Source organism: Rissa tridactyla, chromosome 10 (assembly GCF_028500815.1).
Source record: "Rissa tridactyla isolate bRisTri1 chromosome 10, bRisTri1.patW.cur.20221130, whole genome shotgun sequence".
NCBI classification, from domain to species: domain Eukaryota; kingdom Metazoa; phylum Chordata; class Aves; order Charadriiformes; family Laridae; genus Rissa; species Rissa tridactyla.
The window spans coordinates 10,841,627-10,857,059 of NC_071475.1; the positions used below are offsets into that span (position 1 = coordinate 10,841,627).

A 15,433-nucleotide genomic window follows, 5' to 3' on the forward strand; every position below is an offset into this window, starting at 1 on the left:
AAGGGTGATGGCAAAATGAAATTAAGGCTGTGTATTGGCAGGGCTGTATTTGAGGTGTTAAGAAAAGACTTATGAATAGATTAAGGAGGATCTTTTTGTATATATTTTGACACTTTGTGAAATCAGGAAGTAAAAATGTTGCTTGCATGTTTTTATTTTGAATGAGACTTCATTCTGTATCATGTTTTTTGATTTGGTGTTTCTTTTATTTACATGCGATCCCAAATTTAAGTAATTATTTTCCTCTTTCCCTCTTTCTGGTGTTAATGAACAGTTTCTGCCTAGAAACAAGGTGCAGAATTTTTTTTACGGGGGTGGAGAGGGAATTGGCAGAACAATCCCTGGAGATGCCAGTTCCTCAGTACTTCAGCCTTTAAATCAATACTGCATATTTCTGTGAAAGACTGCCATTCATACAGTGTCATGAACTTAAAATGGAATTTAGAGCTGTTGGATGGCAGGTGAAGAGGTCCTCTAATCAACACTTGCACTGACCTACCACAGCCATCCTGTGCAGCTGCAGAGCAGTCCCTGGGGTGTTCTGACATGACCCACAGCCTACCCCTGAAGGTTGGAAGCACACAGAAACCGTATCCATCTTGGGAAATCCCCAAACTGGGAGTGGTTGGGATTTGGGATAGGTACTTAGAGACAGATGGACCTTATTGCTGGATGTGGCTGTACTGAGGATGCTGCTGGATCCCAGGTAGCTTAGCAGTGCTACCTGATGAACTGCTGGGGTTTGCTTTCTCCAGGAGCCTTGGTTTGATATTGCCCCATGTCAGGAATGGTGTCAGTCACATTGAATGGTTTAAGCAAGGGAACTGAAGGTCATATCTTCTATGGTTGTTTGCAGTTGGGCAATTCCTCTGGTGAGCGACAGTCGTTTTGCTTGGCCTCAATTACCAAGTTTGTAAACATCAGTAATGCTTTCTTACGTGGACAGCTGGAGCTTATCCCACCTCCCTGTCTGTGCTGTGAATACCCAAGGTAGCAAGACTGGTACGTCTGTCCTGCAATTGCAAATCACAATTGCAGTGTAAATATCCAAATGGATGGTAAAGTAACTTGTTGCTGAAAAGGCTTTTTTTTCCCCCTAAGTCATTCAGCCTGGGCAGTAAGTCAATCTTCTTTGCCCCAAAAACTCTTCCACAAATAGCCAAAAATGTAGAAGAACTATGGGCAATGCTTAAGTACTCTAAAATTGAAGTTTGTTTAATACGTTTGGATGCTGAGGAATTGGTTTCTGCAGTCTGGAGAGTTGCTTTGCTAGAAAGAAAAGTTGCTGAAGACACCCCCTGATCTGCTCGGGTCCTGTAGCGAACAGCTAGTGCTATGGCTAAAGATTGAAGGGCGAGTTCGCATAGTATCTGTCCAAGGTGATTTTAATGTTAGAGTTATTGCAGTAATGCCCTAGGGGGTTGGCTGTTCCCATGCATGTAATATTCACTGTAATGAGCCAGTCCTATACGCTGATAACACCGACCTATCACATACTGAGCGCTAAATTCACGTTGTGGTTTTCAGTATGACTGTTTGGGGTTCTTAATCATTTAAAGCAAATCTTCCATAAACACTTTCCCTCTTGCTCCTTAATATCCTGTTTGCTCAGCATACCAGAGCGAGGATGTCATCCGCGCAAGATGAAGCTTCGAGCTGCCTCCTTGTCTTTGGAAGGCATTGAATAGCGCTGTAACCATGGAGTCAGTAAGCAGAAAACTCGGATGAGCGGAACAGTTTAGGCTGGGAATTGCTGGGTCACTGTAAGCCTCAAGGAGCATGATGGCTTTTTGGCTGGGAGGGACTCTGAGCATGCGAATGACGATGACAAGCTGTGAACACAATATGGTTGAGTCTTGTATTCTGCAGGGCTGCCTCTGGGAATAAACTTGCTATCCCACCGTGTAAGCAATAGATAATTTCTAAACCAAGATATGGTGGAAAGGTGATGTGGAGTCAGATCTGAGCACTACATGGTTGCAAAGTATAAAAAAGTGCGGTGATCATACGTCATCTTCCCTCTCTGGCGACAGTGTTATCTTCTCTATTTACCCAGATAAAAGAAGGTAAATTCTATATTACAAAATCAAGCACTACAGAGTTTGTTAGTGGAGTGTTATCTCCTCGCTTTTTCTTTTATCTCCTCTTGGTTGTTTTAGCTATCTGGCTTTTTGTTTTGCAAATGTGCGTAAAGCCCTTTAGAGAGGGAAGTACCCATAGATGTGGTGTCTGAAAAATGGTTCAAAAAGCCTTTGACAAGGTCAGGCTTTCCAGTGAAAGACAAATCTACCTCATACCTCTCTTTTTCTTTACTTTTTTGTAATGGCTTCTCTAAGTTTGTAATGGCTTTGAAAGTTTGAGGAAGAGCACCAAACCAATATTGAGTAACACAGCCCGCTATGTTTTAAATTCTTTTAACCCTTCATGGAACGTTTTTGGGAGCTTGGGGTATTTGTGTGTGTAGGTGTCTTCACCTGCCTGCTCCTCTTCTGCTTGAGGGATTCAGGATTCAGCCTGTTTGAGCAGAAGTGAAAACAGGGAAAGGGTGTGTACGCCGTCACACCGAGTGCTCTTGTGAGATGAACCTCCAGTTCACTGAAGTGAACCTTGAATATGAAGGAGTTATGTCCCAGAAAACAAACTCGTCTTGCACCCACCCTTCCCCTTCGTCTTTTTGGTGATAAAAATCATGAGATAGCTGTGCTGTTACAGGCAGCCCTTATCTGCTTGTCTGATGGCATTAATGGTCTGATCACACCTCTCTTAATTAATGAATGGGAGAAGTGCTCTCAATGCCAACCCACATTTTCCGTTTCTTCAGACCTGCAGCGGGTTGTTCATCCAGGGGATGGGTCTGAGGATCACGCTCAGCCCCACTGTAGTGCCGAGCATTTGTCCGTGCTTGCTGCAGGTCCGTGCCTTGCTCCGGGCTGTCTCCATCAGGAGTTTGTGCAATACCCTCATGCAGGTGAGGCAAGATGTAGCGAGATGCTGGGTCTGAACTTCTGGGCTGTTCCGGAGTACTTTCGTGATCTCTGAAGACCTTGTGCATGGCTGTTTCAACCCCCCCTTCTCTTCTCTTCCTCGGTAGGTGCTGGATTGCACAGGTCTGCAGTGCTGGCAGGCACCGGGCACCTGCCTATGTTTCTGCTCCATGGGGATTGGAGTTGCCAGGTCCTTATCTGGAGCCACCCCTAGAGACAGGGCCAGCCAGGACGCCGCTTGACTTTCACCTGAGGGTTCTCAGCAAAAGCCCTTGGACATGAAGGGGGGGGGGAAGATGGAAGCTGTTAAAGTTCAGATGTTCATGCCCTGCCCCTTTGACAGCTTCTGTCTGTAAGTGGCGCTTTCCGGGAGCGACGGCACCGTGAGCAGGTTGTGTGATTGATTTGTTGGGATGGAGGTTGTGTTCTGGGAGCTAAAAATACTGTGCTTGGGAGCTATCTTGTGCAGAGCCACGGCAGGTGTGACTGACCGGCTGAGATAACGATGGTGACTTTCATGAGGGGAAGACTTATAAAATACTCCACGTTTAAAGAAAATTATAAATATATATACATATATATATGTATATCCTTCTGCAACTTCACGGCGCAAACACATTTGGGCTAACAGAGGTTCAGTTTAGTTATAAAAAGACTTGGTATGTTATGGTGATTATTATATAGAGGTCTTTGAGGGTATCCTAGGTTTGCAATTATTCGTCTACCTCTAACAGGAATGGTAGTAAAGGATTGTAAAATGCGACCTTTGCAGCTTCTAGATTGAACCTATTTAGTTTTACCTTGTTCCTTAATCTGGTGGTGATCAAGCTTTCCAAGCTATACTGCAAGCTGTGTCCCCAAGTAAATGGGCATTCAAGCAGATCAACTTACGGCCTTTTATTAAGTCAACACTCATGCAAGAGCCACCTCCAAAGCTTAATAATTATTTACTCAGTGCTCCTGGGTCATGAGAGAGGTTTTCATTAAGTTCAGAAAGCATTATGTTCAGCAGCTTGTGAAGGTGTGTTTAAAAGACAGGAAGAAAAATGGAAAACTACTAAATGGTGTACAGCTAATTAAAAAAATTCTTAGCTAAGGATTAAAGGAAGTGTTTTGTGTGGTTGGTTTTTGGTGGTGGGTTTTGGCTTTTTTTTTTTTTTCTTTAAAGACAACTGTATCCACTGAATTAATTTGATTTGTAATTAAACCCTTAGCTCCTGGGTAGGAGATCTGCATGGTGGATGTGTGAGGGTTTGTTTTTTTTTTTTTTCTTCCTTTCTCCTGCCAACCAGGTGCACTCCATGTGCTCAAGTGGGTGGATGGATGAATGGATGGATGGACGCCTGTTGGGCTGCAAGTTGTACTACAGGTGCAGCCCATGATGTAGGGTAAGCAGTGCTGCTGCAGGAGAGCAGCTCTGAGCAGGTTCTGGTGGGGATAAGAAGGCACTGGAGGGAGAGAAAAATGTTAACCTTGATGATGGAGCAGATGCAACAGCAGCCAGTGTGGCTCTTTAAACGCATAACCTTCAAATGCGGAAACCTTCTTTCATACAGAGGCCTGAAACACAGTCGTTGCTTTGTTATAAAGGCTGATAAAGTCTCCACACCGTTTATGTAATTGCTCTGTCCTTGGCAAGAAAGGACATAGGAAGGCGCCAGCTGTTGGTTTGGTTTTTTTAACATTGATACTTTAAGTAGCACCAGCCAGTTGGCGTGGTGAGCGGAGCATCGCTGTAACCCACAATCAATTATTAAATTTTAGGAATGAAGTACAAAGTGCTCTAGGGAAAATGCCTTAGTAGTTTTCTTGTATTTAGAATCCTTTGCTTTAGCTGAAGATAGGGGAGAAGAGTTTGTATAGCGGGCTTGTTTGTTGTTTGTGGTTTTTGTTTTGGAGTTTGGGGTTTTTTTTGGGGGGTAATCTGTCTCCCTCTTGCATTTATCTTTGTTCTTTTGGTATCCTTCCCTTTTCTGTCATCCCTCTGTGGCAAAGAGTGATGCTGGCTGGCAGGTTAGATGCTGCTAGAAGTGGTGTTTCTGCCACATATAGAATACTGGCAACAAAAAGTTTATTGAGGTTTTACTGCCTGGTAGAGAGGCTGAGAACAGGATCTGGACAAATAAACTTAGTTTTGAGGAAACTCCAGAGGTCACTGAAGAAGGAGGGGTGTTGGAAGGGGAGCTGTGGTCTCTTCTGATAGTGTCTTCTGGAGGTGAAGCCAAGTATTTGAGCTGTAACATTGGCAACCCCTCATCTGCTTGCTTTAAAGATCAAGATAGTTTTATGCTAATGTCAGATACTTAATGTGGATGCTTTCTTTTCTCTATAAATAATTATGAATGGGATAAGGGTAAAACATGAAACGCAAGCATTTAAATCCCATGCTATTTCTTACCTCTGACCTCCGAGAACTGGTGCAGCTCAGTGGATTTCTTGAGGTGCTAAATCTGCTTTTCTTGGCTGATTTCTCTGTGGACTAACCTATTAACAAACAGTTGGCATGAACGCAGGAGAGCGACAGCCTCCCTTGTGTGCCATTTTTCTGCGTATAGCAGGGCAGTCAATCCTGCAGAGCAAGTGGTGTTGAAACCTCTTTTTCTTCTTTTTTTTTTTTTAATGCATTTTATCCAATTCTTGTTCATCTCTGAGGAAGCTTTGGGCTTGAGGAGTTGCTCTGTGTCTTTAATTATTATAATTTGTCTAAGAAGCTTTATATTGGTGGCTTTTATTTTTTCTTTAAAAAAAAACAAATAACGTTCTCAATCAGTAGTTAAAAAGCAAAACTGAGTTAAATAATGTTTTCGAGTTCAGTATCTCCAGAGAAGAATACAAAATAATGTTTGTAAACCAGACAACTCAGGTAAGTAATGCATGGGAACCAGAGAATTTGTTTGATCAAATTATAAGAATCTGAAAACAAAACGAACCAACAAAAGACAAGTTTGTCTTTTTGCCCAAGGAGACAGAGATAAAATAATCAGTACACATCTGGGAAGGTAGATGAGGCTCTAACAGGTCTGGTCTCTGTAATCTCTTCAGTTGAGGGCAGCAAAATTAAACTTGGTTTTAATCTGATCAGTTGCTTTTTATTATGCAACAGCTATCTGCATTATAACTTATGTATGCAGTAAGTAACATTTCCCAGCCATCTATGCAAAGGATATATAATTTAAACTTATTTAATAAAATGTTGTCACTTCATGATTAATTGGATTGGCACATGGCACTCATAACTAATAACTCTCAGTCTGTATTACACTATGCTTATTAGACTGCTAATGGATAACCAGTTTAATCATATGTCAATTAAAAGGATGAGTCGGTTTCATTTATTGCAATCAAATGGTATCCATAAACTGTGTTTGCAGGAAGTATCTAAATCACATCATGTATCAGTTGTATGTGTGGGCTCTGTTACCAACTCTACGTAATCCGGGGGTGAATCAGTTCACGTATGAGAGCTTTGAATCCGCGTGTCGGGGTACTGGATCGTACCGTGGTACATGGCACCGTGCTCAGTCATGGGAGAAGGTCTGCTTGTGCAGCAGCACGTAAAGGTCAAGAAGCTTTAAAAATACAAATTTTCAAAACTCTCTTGATGAAGCCTTTGACATAACAAGTTTTTAATTGCTTTTTGATTGGAAAACTGAATTTCTGACAAAGTTTGTCCTGTTTGCTCTCCGGCGGGTACGTGGTGATGAAACCCAAACCATCTTCCATTCCATCTTGGAGCTTTGCGCGGAGTGTCTTGCAGAAGAGGAGCAGATGAGGTGGGGAAGGGGAAGCTGGGCGGGAAGATGGTCCATGTTGGGCATGGGACAAGCTTAGAGGCTGAGATACCAAAGTTTCAAAAGAGTTTTCCACGTTTGAGTGCTGCGAGTGGACGGAGTGGTGGTGTGGTGAGACCGCCCTGCCCACGGGAGGAGCTTTACAGCCCCTGGGGGAATAAATAACATAGATCTTGCATGGCAGGAGCTGTCTTCTGTTTGCCCAGTTTCCTTCACCTGGCTTGTGACAGGAGCATCTGGTCAGGCAAGCAGATGTTGGGCAGCAGCTTTTATGCCAGATAAAAGCATTATTTGAACTCAGATGCGTTGAGAGCAGTAGCTGCGGTCTGGCAGCACATTGCTGCCAGCGCTGCCTGCGTTCAGGGCTTGTACGCCTCTGTGGTGCATAATATCATAACGTGCCCAAAAAAGAGAATTATGAGAGTGATGTGTCTGCTGAGCCCATGGCTTTGTTGCAGCTGTACTGGTTTCCTGCTTCTCCTTTGAAATCAGAATGAACGAGACATTCAGTGAACTCCTCTTAAGCTTTTTCTTTCCCATCATCTGGCCACCAAAATCTGGTGTTCTGGATGTGAATAAGATCAGACTCTTCTTCCCCTTGCTGGGTCTGCTCTTCTTTAATGCTTCGTTAAAAAGTACATTGCCCAACCTTGCAGTACCTCCTTAATTACATCTAAGCTATTTTCTTCCAGTGAATAACTATAATATTGAGAAGAATTACAAAAGAAATAAAACTGGAAGAGTCTCTGCCCTTTGGGGAAGAATTTGTCAGAACAGCATTTTCTGGGATTATTATTTCTTTTAAAGACACAATATTTGAAGCTTTTGTTGAGAATTTTCTATCAGCAGTAGACCCCTGATTCGTCTGCAGGAGGCCGTAAGGACAGTTGTTGAGTTGTAGGTGTGAGCAGGTACAGAAATCGCGTGACTGAGATGATGTTCTTGGCAGGGGCTGTTTGAAATGCTGTGGAAATAATTTCACCTTCCTTCCCCTTGTAATCCCCAAAATTTTAGTGTAGAGGAAGGTGTTTCTGAGACGGTTTTCAGCACACTTGCCTCTGGGAAGTGGAGAAACAGTTCAAAAATGAAAGGTGTGAGCAACTGCTGGGTTACCAATTTTGCAGCATTAGGTATCTATTAAAAAATGCCAATAGCATGCAAATGAGATTCCTGTTTATGGGATACAAAATAAGCTTTTTAACAAATGAGAAGAATGAATCCTTCCTTAAAAGCAGCATTTGAGTGCCTTTTTTTGCTCATCTATTACAGCAGTCTCTAGGGCGCGCAATATTTTTGATGGGCAGGAAGAAAATATTATCACTTCAGTAATACATGTATATAATTCATAAATAGACATATATTGGGGGTGCATGTGCAAACACTTTTTATTTTTTTTTTTTTTTTTTTTTTTTCCTGGTAGCAGTGTGTGATCAAAACAAATTGGGAGACCGCTGATCTATAACCGTCCTGGTGACGGAAATAAAGCATCTCCTCAGTTTGGAAATGTGCAAGCGGTTCAGATGGGCAGCCAGGAAGCAGGCGGCTGGGTTTAGATGTGAGAATGCTTCGCCCTTAATTGAAAGGGTGGTGTTTTTTACAAGTATCACAGTCAATGACTTGTCTTGAGCAGCTAATTAGTGCGATTATTCCACAGCTGCATTAGTTTCACCACAAAGGTTTTCTCTTGTTTTATCAAAAGGATCAGTGTCTCTGTGAATGCTTCAACCTGACAGGTCTTAAATAGCAAGATGGTCCCCTCCCTCCCTGCCTCCCTCCCTGCCCCCAAAATGTGTCTCTGGAAGAGCAGAGTTTGATCTCTTGGGGGAGTAAGTGTGGGTTTTCCTTCTTCGTTTCTACTCTGAACTGTTTTCAACATCGGTCCTAAACAAAGCTGGAAAACTTCCAGCAGCGCAGTGTCCCAAGCACAAGAAGCTCTCGGTGCCCGCACCCTCCAGGGGAGACCTGGAAGGGATGCTGGCTCCTGCACTCCTTTGTCCCATCCGCATCCTGAAAGTAGCACTGGAGCCAGAGGTGGGCTTTTCAGTCACCTCCTGGAGCAGGAGGGGTTACTGCTAGCTTCCACAAGCATGGCCCTGCATCACTATAGACTAACAGCCCTTTCCTTCCATGGACTGACAGCAATTAGCTGCAGCAGTCAGAATCACAAACTAAATATCCTGAATTATGCGCACTGTAGCTCTTGCTTACATGGACTCATGTATTCTTAGCCACTTCCAACATCCTTCCCTTGAAGGTACTTATATACCCTAACTGTTCTGCCTTGTGCTACTGAAATGTCTTATAAATGGATTTTACTTCTGAGGGCTAGCAAAACGATGGGTTGCTTCAGAAGGTGTCCCTGCATTCCATGGCAAAGTCCCGTGGTTTGTCCTGTGCTGTCTGGTAGGAAGCTCTGCTGGCCAAGGGCTTAGAAATAGCTCTTTGGTGGTGAAGCAGTGCGGGGTGCTGGCTCAGGCCAGCCTGACACGCTTTACAAAGTGTGGCTGAAAGAAAGCCATTATTGTTGTTTATTCTGCCTGTTCTTGTGTCTCGCTGCTCTCGGAAGATGCTGGTAGGCCTAAAGTGGGAGTTGGGGTCTTTTTGGGGAGGGGAGTCTGGTTTCTAGCTATGAAGAGTGTTGACACCATCAAATCCAACCCCAAGGTAGTATTTTGCAGCAAATAACTGAACTTTGTTATGTTACGCTTTCACGGGATAGGTAGATTTACTTTTGTTTATTTTTGAGGTAGATCATTAGACCTGGAGTACTGTCTATACTTATCATTAGACTTGATACAGCCCTTTGTTACTTTTTTTAAAAAAGGCATATGAGTACCTGCTGCATCTATAAAAGCATTTGTTTTTCTTGTGGATGATTGCGGTAAAAATTGGAATGGCAAATAGGTCTTTACAGCTGGATATTGGCGTTTGGAAATGGTTGGCGGCAGTCAAGTTAAGGCAGCCTAATGTGGCTGTTAAGTACCTGAAGTAGGTCGGCTCCAAATTCCCCCTCGCGTGGTGCAGCGTATCCTCATCCATCCTGCCCCACGTTCCGGTGTAATTCCACAAGCTCCGACCGCTGGAGCTGCCATCCCGCTTCTGGAAGCTGAGCTGTCTCTCTCTGGTCTTCCCACAGCAATTCCGAGCATCCTGGCGCTTCCAAGCCTCCCTTAAGCTCCTCCAGCATGACCTCACGAATCCTGCTACGCCAGCAGCTCATGCGTGAGCAGATGCAGGAGCAGGAGCGTCGGGAGCAGCAGCAGAAGCAGCAAGCAGCCCAGTTCATGCAGCAGCGAGTACCTGTCAGCCAGACACCTGCCATCAACGTCAGCGTCCCCACCAGCCTGCCCCCTGCCACCCAGGTACCCATGGAGGTCCTCAAGGTACGCCCGTCTCTCTCTGCCTTTCTGCTGAGGAGCTCTCGCTCATCTAAACTTACCTTATTGAATACGAATGGGGTTATAGGGATTTTCAGCAATTAAATTTCACAAAGAAGCTGTGCTCTGGCTTGATTTGCAGCTTATTTTGGTGTCCTGGTAGCAAAGAATGGAAAACCTTTTTTAAAGAAAGTTTGTGTGACTTTTGTTCTCTTTAAACTTTGAGGTTTTGTTACAAAACGAATGTTTCCGTCATTTTCCCTTTGGAAAATGCTTCTCCGTCTTTCTAGTACTTCGTTGTTTTCAAAAAGAAGAAATTCTAATATATATTCAAATCAATATTTTTGTTTTTAAAAGAAAATGAAATATTTTTGTAAAATGGAGTCAAAACTCATTACAAAAGAGCTCCTCACAAAGTCTTAATTTGAAATACGGGTGAGTTTCCAGCCTCTTGCAATGAGTCTCCATAATCCTTTTTTGCTTAAATGACTTGTTTGCTATTAGGAGCTTTGGATTCCTTGTCCTACTGGAAACCGTAGGAGCTTGTTAGTATCCCTCTGTCAAAGGGGATGTAGCTTGCTAATTACTTGGAGGAAAAATGTGAACAGTTATAAGGAAAGAGAGAACTTCATGCACTGAGTAAGTCCAAGTAGAGTAAAGCGATGTGAAATGTGTGAGTAAAAGACTGCAAAATGTTCTGGAGAAGTTTGTTGGCATATTTCATGAAAATAAGATTTTCATTAGTTTTGAAGAGTTACCTATTTGCTCTGCAGTATTGCTAAATATTTTTATTACGGTCTTATGCTTAGTAACCGCCTCAGCTGGGACACGTATTCTTACCAGATAAGTTAATTTGAGTTACAGAACGCTTGTAGCTTGCTCATCGCTGTTATATATCAAGGATACGTATTCAAAGATTTAGTTTTAAAAGAGACTTGCAGGCTCAGGATTTTGAGGCAGTGTGTGTGACGGGTGTACGGAGGAAATGTAGGGGGCTTTTATGTATCGAATCTGCATTGTGGGATAGCGTTGACAGTGCCAGAACTAATGCTTAATTGGGACAGCAGAGTTGTACTCAAGTGTGGCCTACGATCTAGGAGCAAAAAGACAACAGTTGAATACTGAATTCTATATATTTTTTTTTCTATTAAAAGTTAAATATGATATACTTTAAGCATATGTGCATATAATAAGGAATCCGAAATTGACTGGGGAGAGCTATTTTGTCTAACGTTGTGTGCAATGCACAAAAGTTTGTGTATAACAATTTGTTAAACTTGTTTCCAGGTTATGACTCTGTGGTTATAATTCAGATCCAGCAGATGTGTAGATGCTATGAAATAGGGTTTTTTTGTTTGTAATGCACTTAGTTAACTAAACATATATTAGATTTTTACATCCTTTCATCCTAAGATGTTGTGATGTGAATTTTAGTGTTTTGTTCTGTTTTTTTTAAACTTCTCTGAAAACTTGTAGGGAAGTGTTTATTTTCTGAAGGTTTTTACCATTAAGGAAGGAGTGTAATGCCTTGAAGAAGCATTAGCAGTTGTCTGCGTTGTTCATTTTACAATTGCCTCTTTATATGAGAGAGGAGGGGAGGCAGCCCTTTATTTCTGAGGGACAAAGTACAGAAGACGGTGTGGCCGGGAGGTGATGCTCAGTTGTTACAGATGATGAGCTGGCTTGTCGTAGGACTTGCGTGTGGCTCTGTAACCTGCTGGAGCATTGCTGGGGAACTTCACGTGAAGGACTTGAACCTGAATCCTCATCCTCTGATGCAAAAGAAGTGTCTGTCCCTTGCTCCCTCCTGGAGGAGGGCATCCTGCAAAGAGGGAGGACACCTCCTCTGTAGTCACCTGCAGCCCAAACGGCAGCATGCATGACCCTGTAGAGCAAAAAATTAAGAGAACGTATGCTTAACTGGCTTGTGAATTAAAAGTAATACCTTGCAACAAGTGCCTTTTGGCGACAGAATTGTGCATTGAAGGTGACGGCTGTGTGTATGTGAGCTACCTGCTGGAACAGAACGGTGCCTGTCTCTCATCACCCGCATTTACATATGTAACAGTCAAAATTAGCAAAACCAGGTCCTCTTGGTAGCTCTATGTGCATGAGAGAAAAGAAACTGCTTTACATAGTTGTTCTGCTTGTGGTTTTGGTGGGTGAAAGCAGCTAAAGATTCATCCTTTTGTCCTTACTAATAAAAGTGAACCAGTTCTGTATAAAAAAAAAAAAATAGTACAAAATACCAGGCTTGACGTCATGATCTTGCTGAAAATTCACCACCGATGTTTCAGTGGGAGTAGGATTTCGCTAAAAGGTCCATGTGATTTTGGTTGTGTGTTGTTTTTTCTTTTAAATAGATTATTTGGCTCAAAAGAGGAGATTAACAATAAATCAGGATCTTCCTGGTGCCGATACGTTGTCAGTCAGCTCTGCCCGTGGTAGCACTGTGCGAGTGACATCATTTCCCTGCAGCTGCTTTTTACACTTCAGCTGTTTTTCAGCTGTAGACAAATTTTCCATATGAGCTGTACAGAAGTTTTAATTAGATAAATAGGGAACTAAGTTGGTAACTTTATTATCCAGATGGTCTGGATTTAGTGACCTTAAAGAATGTGATAGACAAAAAGGGGATTTTTAATTTTTTTTTTACACTTTCAGAAATGTTAATCTGCAAGGCAACCTTCTTTAAAAGAGATATTTTTGTGTATTAATTCACAAACAAATAAGACCAAATGTAGTAGCTGGTTTTGTTGTTGTTTTTCTTTGGTTTGGAACTTAGTATCAAAAAACCCCACTCCAATCCTGTTGAATTTGTCATCATTTCATGTTTTTAGTTATGTTGTGTGACTTGCCTTTTCTCCCATATCTCATAATGTGACAAGGAGAATAATGCTTGCATGTCTGAGGATGGCAGTTTGGAATGACAAGTTTAAAAAGAAGCTAAAGGTGTTAATGAGCTTGGATTTTATATTTGTTTTCAAGACGTTGAAGATGCTCATTTAGAAACAATACAGATGGAAAGAGAAATACATACAAATCTATGTCACATTGCATAGGAATCTCCAAATTACATAATGTGATATGCTCAAGGGCATATGAATAAATAGAATTTCATTTTCTTGAGTAATGACGACTTATTGCATCACTTCTCTGCCAAGTAATGTAGCTTGGCAAGGTAGGAAATGACCTGTTGGAATTCAAATTTTGTGTTGCTTTGTGCAGCCTCATTAAGAGATGGACGAGGAGTGGGTCTAATGCACTTGAAACAGTATCTCTCTGAATCTAATAGCAAAAGGAAGATTTGTTATGGCATTCAGTTACCCTTCTGCAGAGCTTCACAGCCGTACAGGCTGATTTATCATTAAGCACCTTCTCATCCATCTCCTGTTGGTAGCTGAGGACTAATGCTGCGGAGAGATGTTGCAAGAGTTTCTTTGCTCCTGCTGCCATTCAACTTCCTGCTCTGCCTTGGAAATAGGAGCAAATAACTTAACGTTGATCATTGGAGTAGTTCCAAGCCCAATCAATGTTGGATCAGGATTCGTTCCTGAGGCACGAAGTAAGTTTATATTTTTATTTAAGCGTTAACTTCTTTGCAAAGAGTTTGTCTTTAGATGTCTTCAGTGGGCTGTTATATGCAGTATCTTCTTCCATACAGGTGTGTTTAAGTTCTGTATACTTAATTGGTGTTAAGAAGCTGTTATTTTTGTTGTTGTTGATTACAGTTACTCGGTTGTCTTATCTGTTGGAGCAGAAGCAGTGCTGCAGATCTCAACTTCAGTATTCCAGAGGTGATCTCTGGGAACTGGTTGCTGCATTTCTGTAAGCAGGGTTAGCCCAGGACTTGAGGAGGTCGTGCGTCAGGTCCCTGCCTGTAGTCACTGAGACCTGATGATAGGTTAGTCCTTTTAGTCCTCCGTCATTCATTTGCAGAACAATACTGCTATTAATCCTGTACCTTGTAGAGTCAAATTTATTAAAGGTGATGAAATCCTTGGCTATTAGAAATCGAGAGAATACACTCTTGGTTTGTAGTGATGCTGGTCTGTTAATCAGCTTCTCCATAGCTGTCTTGGACTTCATCTGTTATTGTCTTCCTGCTTGATACCACGGAATTAGCTTTTATGCTGTAGTTCTAACAGCTATTATTTAGGGAGCATTTCCGGTGGATGTGATATAGTTGCTGGGTTTTGCTTTTTGTGTCTTTTGTGGTCCCCCCTCACCTGCTCACAGCCTCCTTTCCTACCAAGAAACTTGCAGGATTCTGGTAAAGTGAGTGATCTCCTGCCTGCCGAGTTACTGGCAGCAGCAGGACAACTCCCCACCTTTCTGACAGGCAGTGATACCCTACTTAGCCATATTTATAGGATGGGTTTTGGTCTTCTGTGTCACTCCAGGCTGCTGATTTTAGGATTATTTTTTTTATTCAGCAGGCCGAAACGCTGACTTGTATAACCAGAGTTTTACCTCATGTCCCTCTGGCATCTTCACCAAAGCTGCGCTATAGCAGTACGGGTCTGGGGCTCACCATCCTTTACGTGCTTTTAAGAGACAGAGAAGGAAAAGGGTTTTTCTTCATCTAAAAGATCCAGGGAAAAAAAACAAGGAATGACTCCAAAGGCTGAAATTACCAACCATTGTGCGTTATTCCCACAAGCAAGGCTTGCAAGATCCTCTACTTGATTTTTGGGTATGTCTTTGAGAAGTTCTGCTGATAGAAGTAGTCAGACCTGAGGTGTTGATTGGGGCTTGCCTTTGAAGATAGCTCTCTCTTTTTTTTTTTTTTTTTTTTTTTTTTTAAGTCCAGTTGTCTCAAAGTAGCCTTATCTACAGAATTTGCAATGGTCCAGAAAGTAAACTTATTGCAGGAATTCAGAGAAGTGGGCTAGGGGGGGAATGAGGACTCTCCTGTTTGTTCATTGAGAGACGTTACGAAAACTGAATCGTAGTTATGCTGTGTGGTTTGTGTTGCTTTGCCTGATTTCTGGATGAAGTCTCCTGTTCAGAACAAGCATAACACAGTCCCCTAAGTTCTGTGGACCTGCCTGCCCAAAACACGATGTGGCATTGCAGAAACTGCGACTGGTATGAGCAGGCTCATGTCCTCCATGGGAGCGGAAGTGCTAGAGCATCCTCAGGAGTCAGGAAAGGAGGCTCAGGGCCAGTATCAGCCCACAGAATTGCAAATCAGTTCCCTTGAAAACATTACCAGTTCTTGCAGGAGTCAAAACAGTACCGGCGGGCAGCTGACATCCAGCCCCCTGCACATCTCACT

At 42.5% G+C, this 15,433-nt stretch overlaps 1 protein-coding gene across 5 annotated transcripts in view; it reads left to right on the forward strand.

The window, feature by feature from the left end:
- MITF (melanocyte inducing transcription factor) overlaps positions 1-15,433 on the forward strand; it is a 110,314-nt gene that overhangs the window by 50,811 nt on the left and 44,070 nt on the right. For all 5 annotated transcript variants that reach the window (XM_054215872.1, XM_054215873.1, XM_054215874.1 and 2 more), the window contains exon 2: positions 9,912-10,158. In XM_054215872.1, coding sequence (XP_054071847.1) covers positions 9,912-10,158 — 247 coding nt within the window. The remainder of the gene's footprint in view (positions 1-9,911; positions 10,159-15,433) is intronic.